Source organism: Bombus pyrosoma, linkage group LG1, assembly GCF_014825855.1.
Source record: "Bombus pyrosoma isolate SC7728 linkage group LG1, ASM1482585v1, whole genome shotgun sequence".
Lineage (NCBI taxonomy): Eukaryota > Metazoa > Arthropoda > Insecta > Hymenoptera > Apidae > Bombus > Bombus pyrosoma.
In genome coordinates this window covers 6,151,975-6,170,300 of record NC_057770.1, presented here as the reverse complement: position 1 = coordinate 6,170,300, position 18,326 = coordinate 6,151,975, and the positions used below count along the sequence as shown (strand labels likewise).

Sequence of the window (18,326 nt, the reverse complement as noted above, 5' to 3'; positions counted from 1 at the left end):
AATATAAATAATTAACACGAGAACATGTCATAAAAAAATATAATATAATTAATTTGTCGAATTAAATAATAATTTTTATGTTTATAATATTATTTAACTAATACGAGGTAGAAGACAGTTTATTTCAGGTTGAAGAAACTCCATCACAACAGCTGATACCATCTCATCAAGAATGCCTTTCAAGGCTTCAATATCTCTGAAAATAGTTATACAAGGTTAATAAATTACTTTAAAATTATTTATACTATAACTATAAAAAATATAAATAACTTACTGTTCATCAGGAGAAGCACATAATTCACTGTAATATTTAATTTTGGGCTCAGTACCGCTAGTTCTTAACGTTATAACCAAGCCATTTTTAAATGTAAACGTTATCATTTGACTAGATTTCGAAGTAGGTAAAACAGCAGTATTTTCTGGTTTTGTGTTATCATAGCCAGTTGTCAGATCACGCACACCTATTATAATATACTTCCCATTAAGAATATTTGTTGGATACTAAAAAATGTTTAAAGTTAAAGTAATAGCATTGATATTCTGTACATATACATATGTGTATTTCCTTACTGTATTTGGTTTGCCAGAGTATGTTCGTAATCTTTCAAATATTTTCTTGATTACACTTGGCTCATGACAAATCCAATATGAATTTTTAGAAATATGGTGTCCATATCTAAATCAAATACATTTTTTTAATAAACATGTATGTAAAGTGTAGAATAGTAAATAGAATATTCATTCAAATAAATATTTCAAATGTAAATTGTGCGATAGCATACTGAGTATATATTTCGTTTAACAAGTCGTGAAGAGTGAGTCCCATAGTTTCAAGATAGGCTGATAATTCTGCTATGTGCATTCCAGCACTTATGCCATCTTTATCACGAACTTTTGAACCACACATAAACCCTATAGCTTCTTCATATGCAAACAAAACTACTTTACCCATTTTTTCTAATTCTACAGTTCTATTACCCATCCACTTAAAACCCGTTAAAGTTTCCTTTAGAAACAAAAAGGAACATATAAGAATAAAAATAACAAAAATACTTGAAATTTATTTTCATCATACTCACTTCAAAATTAAATCCTTCGTGTTTAGCCATTGATGCTAAAATTTTACTTGAGACTGTTGATGCCAACATGTATACATTTGAGAAATCTGTATCAGGATGTTGTACTTGATACTTATGCATCATCCACCATCCCAAAAGTGCTCCCAATTCATTACCAGAGAAAATATACCATTCATCACTATTACAGAAATGCAAAAACTTATTAAATCGTAGATACGTATGTACATTGTTAACAAAAGAAATAAATAACATACTTTTTCATTTTTGTAGCACAAGCTAGTCTATCTGCATCAGGATCATTGGCAAGAATAACAGAAGAAGAATTTTTATCTGCCACTTGTATGCTAAGATCTAAAGCACTTTTTCCTTCTTCTGGATTTGGAAATTTAACAGTTGGAAATTCTGGATCAGGTAACTTTTGTTCTTCAACTACTATAAATGGCTGTAATATATAAAATAAAACTTTAATGAATTAATTGAAATAGAATAGAAGTATACAATTTTCCTGATATATAATAAACATTAAAACCATTATAGCAATACCTTAAAATTTGCAGCATTAAAAGCTGCAGTCATATATTGATATCCTACACCATGCATAGGAGTGTAAGTAAATTTTAATATTGTATTTTTATTCACTTCTGGATATAAAACAGCTTCTTTGAGATCATTAAAATAAGATTGCATAACATCATCCCATGGATCTTGATATAAAGAACTGCGATGGACTTTTGTTACTTCCCATGAAGATTCCATTGGTTCAAGATTTTTAAGTATATATTTTTGGATTTCTTTATCGTGTGGTGATATTATTTGTGCACCATTTTCCCAATAAACTTTATATCCATTATCATTCTTAGGATTGTGAGATGCTGTAATCATTATTCCAGCTGCACACTTATATTTTAATACACCATAAGGTATAAAGGGAGTTGGTACAACTTTTGAAAACAGATATACTTTTATATTTCTTGCCACAAAAATTGCAGCAGTCAATTCTGCAAATCTAAAATGATAAGTAAATCTTACATAACATTAATAACACTTCACAGACATAATCCATATTTATGTAATACATAATAAATCAAATAGATTCTATAATAACTAATAATTATATATTGAATATCCTGATTAACCTTTTACTGCAATGACGTCCATCATATCCTATTATGACACCTTTTTCAGTTACATCAACAATGCTATCAAGTAAATACATTGATAACCCTTGGCCAGTTTGAACTATAACTAAATCATTCATTTGACTATATCCTGGACCCATACAACCTCTTAAGCCAGCTGTACCAAATTCGAGCCTTTTTAAAAATAAATTAAACAAAACTTTATTATTATTGTTACGGATTAGTTCTTGAATTTCATGTTCAGCAACTGCATCCTAAAACACATTTCATAAACAATGTAAATATTTGAAGATTAACATAAAAAATACATTTTATATAAAATATCATTAAATTAGAAACCTTGTTCCATTTTAACCATTCATTAATTTTATTATCCAACTCAATATTTCCAGTATTAACAGAAATTTTTACAGCCATGTTAAAAATACATATACCCCAATACAGAATAACCTAAAATATAATTTATAATTATGCATAAAATATTTAATATATTATCCATATTAATTGTACTTAAAAAAAACACCAGGCGATGGAGAAGTAAATTTTTATAGCTTAAAAAATAATGTATTCCTGTATCATAATATATACGGTAACTGAAATAACGATTGCAAACGAACATCAATGATCAGTAATAATCATTGTTCATAATCAGTAATTATCATTAACAAATATTGCATTGCTATTTTTATAATTGTAATTAACAGATTTTAATAAAAATAGAAAAAGATAACTTGCAAACATATATAGAAAGTCATACTAATATTGAAATATTATTAATATATATTTATGTACATGTATACATGGAGGATAAAAAAATTATAATACAGCAATAAATTCATTGATATCTACTTAAGAATTAACATATTTACGAATGAAATAAAACGTACCTCAAATAAATAGTAAAATGATAAATGTATAATGAAAAACTGGAACTCACGTAAAGATAATCTGAATAGTATGTTAGATACTGACTAACCTGTTATCAGTATATATCATACCCGTAACACAAATCAGTTGAGTCTTTCAATGTGAATTTTTGTTAAATGTTGATTTTTCAAATATTTAATGGACAATTTATATTAATCTATAAGTTGAGTATACAAAATAAGTTGTTTCTAATTTGTAGAAACATTTTTCGACTGTAAGCGGTGGTCAGTTCAATATACATGAGGTATGTACATATACATGTAGCAAATTCATTCAGATTGTTTTTACTTTCAAGAGAATGTACGTAACAATGTTTGTGCGGGTTGTTTAAATTTTTGTATTTATTTATATTGTTATTACATAGCTGACTTAATAGATCGATCAGAGATGACAGAATTTACCAATATTAAAATGATACTAGACAAGAAGTTACATTTCAACCTCTGATTTCAACCTACTATACTAACTTATCAATTATCATATTTTTATTTTCTTTTTAGTATGAATGAAACTCAAGAATAGTATATTTAATTTTTATCTTTGGAAAAGAAAACAATGATTAAGACTGACCAAATACTTCTCTGGCATAAGTGTAAGGCTTATTACATACAAGAACTGAACATGCATAGGTTTTTTATTAAATTGCTAAGAACTCTATGAATAACAGGTATTTTTGTGTTTGCATTTTTATCAAGTGGTGTTAATAAGTTATAAAATTAAAAAATTGTGTCATTGTATATTTTATTTTTAGAAATTGTGCATTTAAGTATTAGTTATGTTAATTGTGTCATAGACAATATTCTTATAAAATGGATATTGGAATAGTTAAAATTGCTGAAGATAAGGATTTTGAGAAGTTGAAACATTTATATGATGATAATAATGATTGGAGATTAGATTATAATAAACCTGATTTATCAGTTTGGACAAAATCTGTATCAGGAATTAGTTTTAGAATGGTAAAGGTATGTATTATTTCTGTTATTTGCAATTGAGTTTTCTATTTCTTTTACATATTTATAGATATTTAATATTACTAATGGAAATATTTTTCAGATTAGAACACGTTTTGCCGATGTTCTACCAGAAACATTATATGATGTGTTACATGACCCTGAGTATAGAAAGGTTTGGGACACCCACATGATTGAATCAAAAGACATAGGCTTTTTTAATCCAAATAACGATATTGGTTATTATTCAAGCAAGTATTTAATATTATTGACTAATTCTATTTGTATTTATATAGAAATTATAGTTGTTTGTATACAAATAATGTGTATATATATATATATATATAATATATATGTGTATATCTATGTGTATATATATATATATATATATAATCAATTAGTGGCCTGTCCATCTCCATTGAAAAACAGAGATTTTGTTCTACAAAGATCATGGCTTGATACTGGTATAGAGCAATTAATTTTGAATCATTCTGTTTTTCATAAAGATTATCCACCAAGAAAGCAATTTGTACGAGCAACATCTTATCTTACAGGTATGATTTAAATATTGAAATAAAATTTATTATTTATCTCTGTGTATTTTACGACTTATTTATTTATCTTATTTAAGGATATATAGTAAGACCATCTCGAAATGGTGATGGCTCTGAATTAGGCTATGTCTCTCATACTGATCCACATGGAAAATTACCAGTATGGTTGGTTAATAAAGTTACGCAAATATTTGCTCCAAGAGTATGTAACTTTTGTATTAATTACAATTGAAACTTTTATTTATATTAAATTCTCAAATTAATTTCTTGTTTTAGATGGTTAAAAAATTACATAAAGCTTCTGTAGCTTACCCTAATTGGAAATTACTTAATAACCCAAATTATAAACCTTGGCATTTCCCTGAACAAATTGCATCACCACGTATAAGAATTGAGGATGTAAGTCTTTCTTCTGTAATTTCTAACATTGAGCATTATAGGTAAATTACGTTTTATGATAAAATAGTAATTATGATTTTAGATACAATAAATTTATTTATAAATTGTTTGCAGTGTGTAAAGTCTGCAGAAGAAAAAAATTCAAAAAATTATTATGTTGATGAATCAGAATTAAAAGAGTCAGTTACAATGGACAGTGATTAGTTTTATTCATAAAGTAGATGTTTCCATTGTTAACATTAAGAAAATAATATAATAGTTGAAATTATAAAATGCAGTATTATAGAAGTTTGTAGTATCAACAGAGCTTGATGAAAGTTAATTTATTCGTGTAAATGTGTATATAACTATATATTATCTATATACACATCCACACATCTAACTGCAATTTATTAATTATATTGATAATAGTAGTATCATAAATAGTTATGTGGCCTATTGCAATGAATGACAGTATGATTAATAAGAATACATCACGGCCTGTCTTGTATTAAATATTATATAGTTATAGTTCCTTATTGAATCGGTGATGTATGTGTTGTTGAAAGTATAATTTGTTACATGTGATTCAACATAACGCACAATATGCAGGTTGTAATGTTTAATTTATGTGTTTATTTGTTTTTATTGTTTTATGTGAGTATTTAAGTATTGCATATAATAATTTTTGTATATATGTATAAAAATTATCATTGAGGGTACAAAAGATTTACATATTGTCTACATTAAATATTTATTAAGATTAATGCATTATAGCTTGATAAATAGATAACGATTGTAGCATCTTAATATTACAAGTGCGATTTTAGGAATATTAGAGAAATCTTAGTGTTTGGATACAGAAATAGTGATCACATACAACAATATAAATATTAATTTTCTTAAAAATGATACTGCATAATATTATTAGTTATAATTATTAGTTTTGTACTTTGTGATATACAATTGTTGACTTATTTTGTTTTATTTATGTTAAAATTTATGTTACTTATCATATTTTTTATATTACATCTATATATAACTTGTCTAGACAATAGGTAAATATATCCAGTAAATTATATAAATTCTCTTGCTTTTACCATAGTGTAGTTCTTCTATTTAGAACCTTTTACACTTTGTAAAAAGAATTAAGATTTTCTATATTCATTAAATATTCTGCTTCAATTAATGTAATTAACATATCCTATTTATACAATGTTCTATTTACATTTATACAATTATGACATTTATCTCTTATAATAACACATACGTTTTGTGATTTTCTATATTTAATAATAATAACTAGCTTTCTAAAGTATATGTACATACATATTTATACTTACATAAATTATCAGAATATACATTGGTATTTAATGTTATTTATGAATTTTTTCAATGTGATGAATATTTCAATTTTTTGGAGATAAACTGATTCTACATGTTTAATTTTATATGTCATCTTTCATGCATTTAATTATTTAAATGTTTCAATTCTAATTGCACTTGCCTTAGAATGTAATGGCCTTGATAAATTTAAGATAAAATTTATTTGTGTATATTGAGTACATTCTAATCATACTAAATATTTTTATTTCCTAAATTACAGTGTCAATTGAAAGACAAATAACTTGAAATTTCTGTATATACATATACTGATGTATTTATGTGATTAGAATTTTTACATTATACATATATATTTCTGTATGTACTTACATAGCAAAAGATAGTTATTATATCAGAATAATATTTGTGATATTATTTTTAGGAATTTTGAAGATGGTTAATGAAGATTTAAAAAAGATGAGAATTGTATTACTTTTTAAATCTACCAAGTAATTATTATCTTTATACAAAATATATTGCAGCAGAACAGATAATATGTATTTTATTCAATTTAAAATAATCTATATTCTTATATTACGTCATTCATTGTAGTTTGGCTGATATCGATATCCTGGTGCAAGTTTATATATACAAAGGTGATATAAAAGTACATAAATCAATTGTGGTTTATTAATTGATTCTTATGTATTATTTTTTTACTTGTTTTAAATGGTCTCTATTTGTATACAATACAATTATATGTATGATTAGTGCAATTCATTATTGAGGTAATTATTATTTTTATCTGTTATGTGGAAATAATGATATACTCTATATATTTTTATCCGAATATATTTAGCAAATTGTTAGAGACAAAGTATCAAAATAATGATTGGATTCCATATAAGCATTAGTCTTCAATGTAAGGGTTTGATTTGATGTATTTCATAAATTTGACGTAACTGTTATTAAGTTTACGATGAGAAGAAAAATTTCTAGTACAGGTAATTATAAATTTATTTTGTACCAGGAAGTTACTGCAGGGCCGGAAGATAAACGGAAATAAAGAATATATATATAATTATAAATTTATTTCTGTCCATTATTACTAATTTTAACAAATTTCATGTTTATCATATAACAAATTATATGAAATACATCAAATAATTTTTGTATTGTATTATATTTGTGAGTATATTATATTAGTGTAAATATTTTTTATATTAACAAGTACATATAATTACAATTTAAGTATGGAAAACTTTTATATTAATATTAAAGTTTAATGTAGTGTGTTATACATTGCCTGGCGCTTGATTTGTTTAAAATGTACTGTATGAAAATGATATAAAATTGTTAAAATTTCTAATTAATTAGTATGTTTTATTTTCTCTTTATTCTTCTGTATAATATTGCATAAAAACGTCAGGAAGTTTTTTAACAGAATGGATAAAATTGTTTAATAACAAATATTTATTAAATGTTAAAATAAAAATCATCATTTATTTAATATAAAATATTACTGTTATTATACAGATATATTTATTATTATATCATGTATGATATAAAAAGACTGTACAATTTTCTTATCTCATAAAGATTTGTTCTTAAACATATACAAGTGACACAAAATAATTCTAAAAAGGTGCTTGAAATCTTGTATCCGTTATCTATAATTTAAAATAAATAATGAAGTTTCAATAATCACAAACTCATACATTCTTTGATTTGCAAACGTACTGCATAAAATAAAAGAGGCATTAAAGAATCACAAAATATGGGATCGAATTATTATTTATGTGCATATTTATGCTGATTATATATAGGGAAAAAATGTATCATTTTAAGTTTAAAATTAGCAATTCACATTAAGATTGGAAGTTGTTACAGAAATCAGAAGTTTATGAAATTATGTTCATTATTATATTTTTATTTTTTCGAGATTCTAGACACCATTTTAGAATGTATAATGATCACGATATAAATTCTATACGTTAATTTATATCTATACGTTGAAAAATTACTTTTAATTAGTTTGATTTTTCAGTGTTGTCAATTGTTCCATGTACTCAAGATATAATCTTTGCCAGCGAAGATGTCCTCCAATAACAGATAATACATCTTCCAAAAGTTTATGCTTTTTAATTCCCTATATAAAATACAGAAATATGGTACTATGCTTGTAACTAATAATAGCATACATAATACATAAAGAAATAGAAACAAATAAATGAAGAATATGTACTGAGATAATACCAAAATTAAAGGATCCCATATGCTCTTAGAAGCTGTTGTGTGACTTGGACCCAAAAATTCATCTAAAATTAACCTTAGACGTTTTTCTAATCCGTCTGAAAGAATATTATTTTGTGAAATATGATAAATAATCAAAATATAAAAGAAGGCATATATATATATATTTGTATATATGCTTTTTTATATTTTAATTTTTATAATTTAATATATATACCTTGAGTTAATAAAAATGACACCAAAGCCATGAGCCAGTGTATGTATTCTTGAGCACTTCCAAGAGCTTTGGAAGCAAGTAACTGTTGTTCTAAATATGATACTACACTTGGAGCACTATGAGGTAACCTCGGATTGGGTAAAGTATTTCCAGCTGTTCTAAATAATCCTTCCTGCAAAGAAGATAATGGACCTCTAGGTGCTCTATTTCCAGATGCACTTGATGCATTAAATGAAGCCCAACGCCATATAGGATCTTGACTGTCACCAATGAGTAGCCATGTACCTAACAAGTTTTTTTTATAAATGTATTGTATGTAATGTACAATAAATAACCTTATTAGTTAATATAATTTATATACCCATTTCTTTATGATATATATATGCTCTAGCGTTCGTGAAAGCTAAATGGGGCATTCCATTATATAAAGTACAAGACAATAAAGAGGTACCAGGTACTGCTAAATGTGCAGCAGATGTAGAAACTATCATTCTACACGAGTATCCTATTTCCCATACACGTACAGCACCACAGCTTGAAATAACCATTACCTAAAAACATTTATGTGTATTAAACAATAATTATTCTTAAATTTAAAAAAAAAGTAAAAAGGAAATTAAAAAAGGAATTAATACTGCATTTCCAACTGCATGAACTTTTGCAAGTGGTGCAGGCGGTGCTAATGGAGGTGCTGGACGGCATCCCTTCGTAGGATGAAATGTATGGAGGCTACCATCTTCTAACCCAAGTGCTATAACTGCCGGTGATGCTGCAAGCGCTACAGCGCTATATCCCAGATACAAGTCCCAAGTAGGTTCAGAATCTGTGCCTTTAAATACTTGTAAATGAGCTAAACCTTGGCTGTTAGTAACAGTTACTGCATAGTGACCAGCTTGTTGAGACAATGAGCTGGACGGTTTTAATGGAGGAAGTATAACTTGATTTATATTTCTTTCAGATGCAATTTTTGGTTTCTTGTTAAATGGTGTATGATATGATTTTGGAGTTGACTGGTCGCGACGTTTTAAGGTAAGGGTAGAAGCTTGACTGTTTATATTTGTTGAATTTAAAGACGAAGTAACATTAGGCGTTACGACGTCATTTCGTTTCTCAATAACAATGGAACTTTTTACTTGGCTTGTAAATGTTGGAGTTCCTAGTCTATTATTTGACGAATCCCTGAGTGAAAATTATTAATATAATCTAAAGAACATATAGAAATTATAATTTCGTAAAATTAAAGTCTAACTCACATTGTATCAGATGGTGGTGGTATAAACATTGGTGTTATTCGCCTTTTACCATCTGATGTTCTTGTTTCAATTTGCTTATTAATTGGACCTTTAGCAGGAGTAGTTGTAGTAGTAGTGGGTGGATGTACTAAATTTATATTTGGAGGTGCTGAAGTTGGTTGTGTCGATGGTGTCGATGTTTTTAGATTAAGAAGCTCGGGTGCTTCCATTACAGTACAACCACCTTGAACTAACGGTTTACCATATAATCGTTCATGAAGACTACTCTGTAATGAAATAGAAATAACTATTTGTTTATTACTATTTGAAACAATTCGTGTAGACTGCATACTTGTTCAGCAGGATCTAATGGTTGACCTAATTCCTGCTGTGTGAATTCAATAAGTACAACAGATCCATCCCAAGAACAAGCAGCTAATCGAAGACCACATGGTGACCAACTAGCATCTAAGACTGAATGTGTAAATAATTCATGTATTACTACTAAAGGTCTTTTTAAGGACGTCAACCAGACGGATAGAGAACGATCGCGTGATCCTATAGCAACACAGCAATACTGTTTAGAGGAACCTGGCTGCTTTTTTTGTAAAATATTACCATTAAATCTCTGCAACATATGGAAAGTTAATAAATTAATTACTTAATAAGTAATTTAACATATGTAAATCACGAAATTTATATCTTGTGTTTAATATATACCACACAAGTAACAGCTTTACGATGGCCAACAAAGTCTTTATCTTGTGTCCATCCATCCCTTTCAATTATTTGAGCTGTGGGACCTCCACCATTCATTGCATGAGCTGATACTAAATATTGTCCATCTGGACTCCAAGAAAGTCTTAGAACATGTGTTGTTCCACCACATTCATCAAATGGTTCTGATATCAGTGCTGCTTCTGTCCAATCTGTCGTACGCCATACTCTTAACGTCTTATCATCAGATTGTGATGCTAAGTATTTTCCTACTGGATCCCATGTAATTCCTTTTACAAATCCTGTATGGCCCTTTAATACGGCTACAATAGCTGGAAATTTTGATGCATCCCATACAATTACGCTATTGTCTACTGATGCAGAAGCTAACCATGGACTATGTGGTGCCCATGCAAGATCAAGTACATCAGCTTCATGAGAACGTAATGTAGCTATGCAACGCCATGTTTCAATACTGGATTTTCCACCAAATATTGAACTTCCACCTGATCCACCTGACAATCTCCAAATCATGATCAGTTTATCTACACCACCTGATGCTAGCAAACCATTGTTACTCCATCTTACACAATTGACACAAGCTATAAAAGTATTATATATATTTATTAATATCATATACATATTTATATACATGTAATAACATATGAAAAGGATAAATTAAATTTTAACTTGTTTTCATACCAAGGTGATTATCTAATTGACACAACATTTTTGGTATATTTTCATCTAATTCAGCAATTTCACTAATTACTGGCTCCATATTCCATATAACAACCCTTCCGGAATCTCCACCTATAATTAATTTTAAGAATAATATAACAAATATACCATAAAATTATAATTTAATTAAATATACTGTAAGTATAAAGGAAAAACTAACAAATTCAACTATTTCCACAAAACAATATTAGGTATAAATTAAAAATATTAATATTATACCTTGTCCACCAGTGGCAAGCCTTTTTCCATCTGGGTGTATATCCACGGAAAAAATTGGATATCCTGAAAAATAAACATTTTATGTTACATTTCAATTGTAAACGTTACAGAAAATAAATCCAAGTAAAACATTTTGTACAAACCATCGTGCGTAACCCAATTAGGTTTTACTAGTTTCATGTTGTTGTATTTATTAAAACTTTGTCGATTCAATGATTATTGTCCATAATTAATTTTAAGCACTGTAACAATTAAAATCTCCATTTTCTAAAATATAACTCTTTATTATGTAGTATAACCTTAAATTAGGATCCAAACACATTTTACTACCGGCAATACATTTTGGTGAATTTCTATGAAAACATGAAAGGTGTATTAACATAGACATGTCGCGTTCTTTTTTATAAAAAACGATTTATACACATTGTTTACTTGTATGCAATATACTGTCTTACAACAGGACTACTAACATAAGCATGGTGATGAGCGATTTTTATTCTATATTTTGGATTTATTTTTATTTTTACCCTCTTGAATTATTTTGTATACTTTTCGTAAAAATAAAATTAAGATATGTTTACAATTGTAGGATATACTATTTACAATGTATACCATAATTACTTAAAAAATTTTTGCAAAACTGAATCCATTAGCAATGAACCGAAATGAAGATATATATATATGTACTTTCAAAATTAATTTCTTAACGATATACTAAATGCATCTTATTTTACGGGAATTCAATAAAAAGCCAAGAAAATGATAAAACTTCATTTTAAAAAAAAATATAAAAATGTATTTCATTGCATACATGTTTGTAAATTTTTACAACTATTTATCATCGCATTTATGTAACTAATTTTTGATTTGATGTCCGATTGCTTACTTCAAGTAACTTTTTATAACGTTCAACTAAATCACCGATTGAACGTCTGCGATGTTTATTTTGTTCGGTTTTACTGATAGCATCATCGTCATTATTTTTAATCGCTACTTCTATTGTGTCACATATATCAATCACATTAGCTTTATTTGGAAGATCATTTACTACATCTTCCATTTCCAACATGTTTTCAGATTTATCTTGTTCGGCGGCCAATTTTTTTGGTGTGGCAAATTCTACATTTATGTTACAAAGACTTTTTGTTGAAATGTTTAGACTAAGCTCTGATATATCATGCATTTCTTCAATTATGCAATTTGTAATCGCTGTAGAATTCGCATTTGAAGAACAAGGTATAGATATTATGCTTGAGTTTGCTGCTGCTGTTGCTGCACAAAAAAGAGAAGAGTTTTTAACTTTTTAAAAGATTTAATGTTGGTTACCTACCTGTTATATTATTTCTTTTTATACGAGTCGAAAATAATCGTGAATATTTTTCTGCATGTTTGGAAGACAATACATTTTTTTTAGATAAGACCATATGCGTATCTAAAGACGACTGTTCACTATTTACATTTGTAATTGTGTCTTTAAAATTGATTCGTGATACTAATAAATTTTCTCTTAATTTTGGTCCATGTGATGCATGATTTTGTTTTAGACGTTCATACCTCGAAAATAGTGATTTATGTGGAGCTGAAAAGAATTTTCGCATAAATATATTATTCAATAATTTTATAAATAGCTTTAGTCTTACCTTCTACTGGAGTTAATTGCAGTCGTTTCTGAAGATTACTTCCTTCATCACTATAATCAGTATCAATTTTAATGAGAGGTGATGACATGACCACATTCATCATAGGTAATATAACATCATCATCATGGATTTGTATTACATTTTTCTGACATAAAATATCTTGTGTCTCAGATATTATTTTAGTGATATCTGTTAGATATGTTTGAATTATATCGAGCGCTGCTTTTAGATCTGTATAACTAGCTTCTATTTGTAATAAACATTCCGAAAAGTCCTCTAATATATTTAATTTCAATCGGTTTTGCAACTGAGTCAGGAGAAAATTAAATAATAGAATAAAATTATTTAGCATTAATTTATCATCCTTATATAATTGAAATAGAAGACACTGAAATGTGAAATATGTTTAATGTGTTACTTTTCAGTTTATTAATATTTATTATTAAATGGTAAACAAGTACTTACTTGCATATCTGGAGAAAATAATTCTGAAATTTCCAAATGATTTATTTTTTGTAATGGTTTTGCATTTAATATTTTAATATCACTACTATTATTTGTGATTATATTATTCACTTTATAGATGACCTGCTCTACATCTCTGAAAGCTTTATTTTGTATTTGTATTTTGTTTAAGCTTTTACTTATATTCATTTTCCATGCTAGAATTAATAAATAATTAATATTTTGAGAAAGCTAAAACATAAGTATATATATAAATTTAAAAACATGGATTAAATGTATCAACTTTTTATTATTTTATCATTATTTATGTCCCTTAAATATTTCTTAATTGAAGCATGTACAGGTGCTGTTTCTGAGAGACTTGCAATTGATAGTTCTTTTTCAAAAATATCTGCTATAATATTATCTAATGTTTCTTTCTCGTTTCTGAAAAATGAGATTTAAATTAAACAAGGAAAATTAGACAACAAATGTATCAATAAAAACAAAAGTAAAAATATTACTTTAAAACAGATTCAACTATATCCTTCATCCTGGATAAATTTTTATGTTGATTCAAAATATTGGAATCAGTTCTTGCATTAATTTCTTGTAAAAATTGTTTTGTTAGATTTCCTTTATTTCCTACTTGTGGTGCAAATGCAACATCATAGATAGCTAAAAAAGTAACAACTAGTAATATAATAGAATTTCAATATATTTTACAATAATGAACGAAAAAGATGCGTAGAGTATTCTCTATAGAAAAAATATCTTACTTTCTCGCATAATATATCTTCTTACAACTACTTGGGATAATTTCCACATTATGATTGTAAATTTACTTCCACCTGCATGAATTAAGTGAGATATAAGTATACTTGGAAAACCAATGTCAGGATTTTCTGCAGATATAATTACTAAGTAGTCTTTGACACTGTTACGATACTTTGCTTCAGTCTTTTTGCAAATTACAGGCCATTCAATTAGCTTTTTAAAACGTTCTGAATCATATATTGTTAATAAGTAATATGAAATATGTAAGAAGCCTACTGTGTTGGGTTTGTCAAACATTCCCTATAAATTGAAACATTATAATAAATTAAAATAACGGAAGTATAGAAAAAGATAATATATTAAAAAATATTTTCTAGTAAATGTATTTATTTTCTAATAAAAAAAATATACCTCGCGAAAATATTTCTTGAACTCATCACTAGGTTGAATTATTTGAGATAGTAAAAGTACATTTCGATGGAAAGATGCACTTACGGCCATTACATCGATATAAAATTGATAGCTTCGTACAAAATTAGGTAATTAGGTAATATCAATTATAATGACAGAATTATAAAGAACATAATTCAATTGGTAAATATTTAGGTCACTTTATAATATAATACAAGATGAAGGAAAATCTTGTTATTAACGGCTGTGTTAGAGCATTTGAATTTTAAAACCACATACTTGCTCCATTACAGAAGCGAAACTGATATAGTAAATAGATGACTGCTCTATACATATTAATTTATGATCTTGGGTTTTAATAAACGGATATTTGTAATTGTATCAAATTTGAAACTTAGAAAATTCCTTGTTTGTAGTAAATTTGTATATTTTATGTACATTGCAAGCTGTTCTGTAATTAAAGTCTCGAAAGTATTTTAAATAAATAAATTGGTATGTATTATAAGAAAGGAAATTTCCTCTCTAGTATTATTATTGTACATACAAAATAATATAATATATGAATTTGTAATTTGTAATTAATAATATAAAAGTTGTATCATGTAGATCTGATGTTCGATACACTTTTTTATCTCGTTATTGTAACCATAGACAAGATAAAGAGTAGATTTGTCATTTTATGAAATTCAATATTCTGAATTACTGATCATTACGATCGGTAAAAACGATTACAAATAAAGATACTGTTATGCCATCTACGATTTCGAACGATGAGATAGAGAATTACATACATACAATCGCAATAAGTTATCAATTATAGGTAAAGTTTGCCTCAGTAACTATAAAATGTCGGAATCATAGACGAGATAGGTATAAAATAAACGCGACATCACAGATGAATATACATATCTTCTTCGTAGTCAATAATGACATGCAATATGCAATGTTTTTTCGCGTCCCATATTTTGGAGGGTCACCTGACCCTCTTACCATTTTCTTGTCACGTGCGACGTTATCGATTCAGCATAGTTACTGGTTCAAATTAAAACTAAAGTCTTGTATGAAATTAGAAATAAAATGTAGAAATAAAATATCCTATAATTCCAACGAAGTATAGAATTTTATACTTTTGCAATACTTCAGAAAGCATTACTATACACCTAACTTACTTAATTTACTAATACAATAATAGTTAAATGATTCGTATAATTAGTTTCAATAGGATTACGAAGAACATCAAATTACCTACTTGCTCGAGTACCGAAGTACCGAGTAAGAAGTAGGCAATGCTGCAAATCCTCGAATGGACTCCGTAAGCTTCCTGATGACAATTCCTGCAACTCGATGTAATTAGCGAATGATCATCGAGTAGTCACGAAGGCCATAGGTGTTTTTAGAGCAACTTACGAATATAAGAGGTTATCAAGTGCATGTTGATCCGCGTGTATTCAGAAAATGCGCGAGCGAGTACGTCACGCAATAGTTCGAAGGAACGGAACGATCGCGATTTGATAATCCACGAGAATAATTTGTTCTATGCGATAAACGATAGAGGCAAGGGAGAACAGATTTTTATTTTTAGTTTCAAGCCAGATAAGCGCACTATTGTATAGAATGAACTCACAATGGGCTTAACATAGGTATCTATCTTATGATCAATTGTAACTAAAACTCACGATGTTCCTGCGATATCTTACGGTATCCCACGTCACTCTTCTTAACTTCTTAACTTCTTACCAAATGTTACAAATTAATGGCCTAAATGTTATAGATTAATCGTAGATCTTTCGCAATTCTTTTAATTCTAATTCTAACAGTTCTAATTCTTTCTTCCCTAATACCCTCCTTTCCACTTTGATAATTTCGTTTAGACGTTTTACGGGATCCACGAGAGAGAAAATTCGGAAACTCACACCACATAATTCTAGGATAGAACAACTTAACAAATCGTGGCAAGCATTTTACTTCACCGTTTCATTGATTGACAATGATTGTATTGTGGTCACGATACTGACCGAATGGGATTATCAGCGTGAAATGCCTGCGAACAAAATCTTTCTTAATAACGTATGATACGCCAAAGAATACCGTGGCTATTGAGGAACGATTCATCTCAATCATGTCACAGAATCATCGTAGTTGATTTATGCTCTTAAGATCCAGCATACAGTTCAAAACCGTCCCTTCTTCCCTTCGCGTGTCACCCTCTCATTTTAACCGAATGCACCCCATGGCGCTGACATATCTCGCGTATGGGTCAATATCCATAGTATTCGTAATCAAATACACGAAATCTCGTCACGGCGTTATGCATACGAGAAATCTATATGGTAGATATCGCTGGATCGTAAATAAAACGCTAATGCAGGAGATATAGTCGAGAAAAACGATCTGTGGATGAGTCGTTAATAAGAAGCAATTCGCAGCTGTTTTTGAACGTTTACATCGAAGCTAGATTCGCTCTATAGGTAGATGGTTCTGTACTTTGTTTCTAATTGAGCCGATGACCTCGTTCTCACATCATGTGGAACGTGGATACGCAGCATCGAACGAACTGTTATCTCTAGATACGTTCCATGCGTATATTGACAAAGGACGAATAAAAATTCTGTCAAGATTCCGACGCTTACAAAGTATCATTCTTAGTATAAAAATCTAACGAACTATGTAGATCATCGTCTGTGATCCGTGATGTTCTAATCAACCAGTAGGTCGTTAAATACATCGCGCTTCTCTAGGCAGCCGTCTATGTCTGGAGATCTAGCAAGCGATCTCGTGATGGCCAAAAAATGCGTGGGTGCGGGTGATCGTCCTCGTGGTACATTGTCAACTGTTAGTTGACAGGGCACAGGATGCGCCTTTTCCGTTCGGAAAGAGTTTCGCTGGCCACTCCCATCCCATAGAATTACGTTCAATCGTCCATCGATCGAACGTGATCGTATCGTCAGCTATACTTATCGATTGACCCTCGCCGCGTATCTTTCCGCGCGACGTTTTGCTCGAAAAATGATAGAGGCGCCGGTTCCGTCTTCTCCCATCGATTTGCCCGTCAAATAATTCTTCTGGACGCTGCGGGCCTCGCGATTACGACTCTTTCGCCGTTCAGCTCGCGTCCGCTTCGCATCGATTGACGCGACGTTACCAAAACGCGATTTATGACGAATCATTTGCCCGGTAATTCGATTTCGTGTTGCACGCACGCATCGCTATCGACGATGATGATATCGGAATGATAGGAAATTGATAATATCGATATCAATCTCTGCATTACGCTATGGGAAATCGATGCGCATTCCGCGCTTTCCGCATGATGGCATATACG

General features: G+C 28.8%; 4 protein-coding genes across 11 annotated transcripts; 1 reads left to right on the top strand and 3 right to left on the bottom strand.

Annotated features, from left to right (window-relative positions):
- Positions 1-25: 25 nt before the first annotated feature.
- On the bottom strand, positions 26-3,321 carry LOC122565694 (glucose 1,6-bisphosphate synthase). Of its 2 annotated transcripts, none has more exons than XM_043721929.1 (10): positions 3,195-3,321; positions 2,558-2,668; positions 2,216-2,472; positions 1,623-2,085; positions 1,334-1,521; positions 1,080-1,257; positions 783-1,006; positions 571-676; positions 275-501; positions 26-196 (listed from the first exon to the last, which is right to left on the bottom strand). In XM_043721929.1, the coding sequence occupies exons 2-10, from the start codon at positions 2,633-2,635 to the stop codon at positions 94-96; spliced, it is 1,824 nt and encodes a 607-aa protein (XP_043577864.1). In that variant the 5' UTR covers positions 2,636-2,668; positions 3,195-3,321; the 3' UTR covers positions 26-93. The 2 variants fall into 2 exon arrangements, with proteins under 2 accessions (XP_043577864.1, XP_043577868.1); XM_043721933.1 differs by having other exon boundaries at positions 3,106-3,242.
- LOC122565732 (START domain-containing protein 10-like) lies at positions 3,250-7,487 on the top strand. Of its 5 annotated transcripts, XR_006316261.1 has the most exons (9): positions 3,250-3,389; positions 3,646-3,812; positions 3,897-4,110; positions 4,202-4,349; positions 4,500-4,652; positions 4,730-4,854; positions 4,929-5,051; positions 5,166-6,862; positions 6,966-7,487. XR_006316261.1 is itself a non-coding variant. In XM_043722033.1 (8 exons), the coding sequence occupies exons 3-8, from the start codon at positions 3,955-3,957 to the stop codon at positions 6,802-6,804; spliced, it is 714 nt and encodes a 237-aa protein (XP_043577968.1). In that variant the 5' UTR covers positions 3,250-3,389; positions 3,646-3,812; positions 3,897-3,954; the 3' UTR covers positions 6,805-7,484. The 5 variants fall into 5 exon arrangements, 4 of the variants coding, with proteins under 4 accessions (XP_043577968.1, XP_043577977.1, XP_043577984.1 ...); XM_043722033.1 differs by having other exon boundaries at positions 6,796-7,484; XM_043722042.1 differs by lacking the exon at positions 6,966-7,487 and having other exon boundaries at positions 5,134-5,183.
- Positions 7,488-7,836: 349 nt separating this feature from the next.
- Positions 7,837-12,071, bottom strand: LOC122565676 (protein HIRA homolog). Its single transcript, XM_043721890.1, has 11 exons — positions 11,876-12,071; positions 11,733-11,795; positions 11,475-11,585; positions 10,776-11,374; positions 10,408-10,683; positions 10,077-10,342; positions 9,459-10,002; positions 9,185-9,374; positions 8,824-9,108; positions 8,610-8,704; positions 7,837-8,502 (listed from the first exon to the last, which is right to left on the bottom strand). Exons 1-11 carry the CDS (start codon positions 11,910-11,912, stop codon positions 8,380-8,382), a joined length of 2,589 nt encoding a protein of 862 aa, XP_043577825.1. The 5' UTR covers positions 11,913-12,071; the 3' UTR covers positions 7,837-8,379.
- Positions 11,961-15,628, bottom strand: LOC122565683. Of its 3 annotated transcripts, none has more exons than XM_043721903.1 (9): positions 15,005-15,628; positions 14,596-14,893; positions 14,341-14,494; positions 14,121-14,263; positions 13,838-14,034; positions 13,373-13,760; positions 13,063-13,311; positions 12,203-13,004; positions 11,961-12,085 (listed from the first exon to the last, which is right to left on the bottom strand). In XM_043721903.1, the coding sequence occupies exons 1-8, from the start codon at positions 15,092-15,094 to the stop codon at positions 12,580-12,582; spliced, it is 1,944 nt and encodes a 647-aa protein (XP_043577838.1). In that variant the 5' UTR covers positions 15,095-15,628; the 3' UTR covers positions 11,961-12,085; positions 12,203-12,579. The 3 variants fall into 3 exon arrangements, with proteins under 3 accessions (XP_043577838.1, XP_043577856.1, XP_043577848.1); XM_043721921.1 differs by lacking the exon at positions 15,005-15,628 and having other exon boundaries at positions 14,596-14,667; positions 14,766-14,895; XM_043721913.1 differs by lacking the exon at positions 15,005-15,628 and having other exon boundaries at positions 14,596-14,667; positions 14,738-14,875.
- Between the last annotated feature and the right edge of the window lie 2,698 nt (positions 15,629-18,326).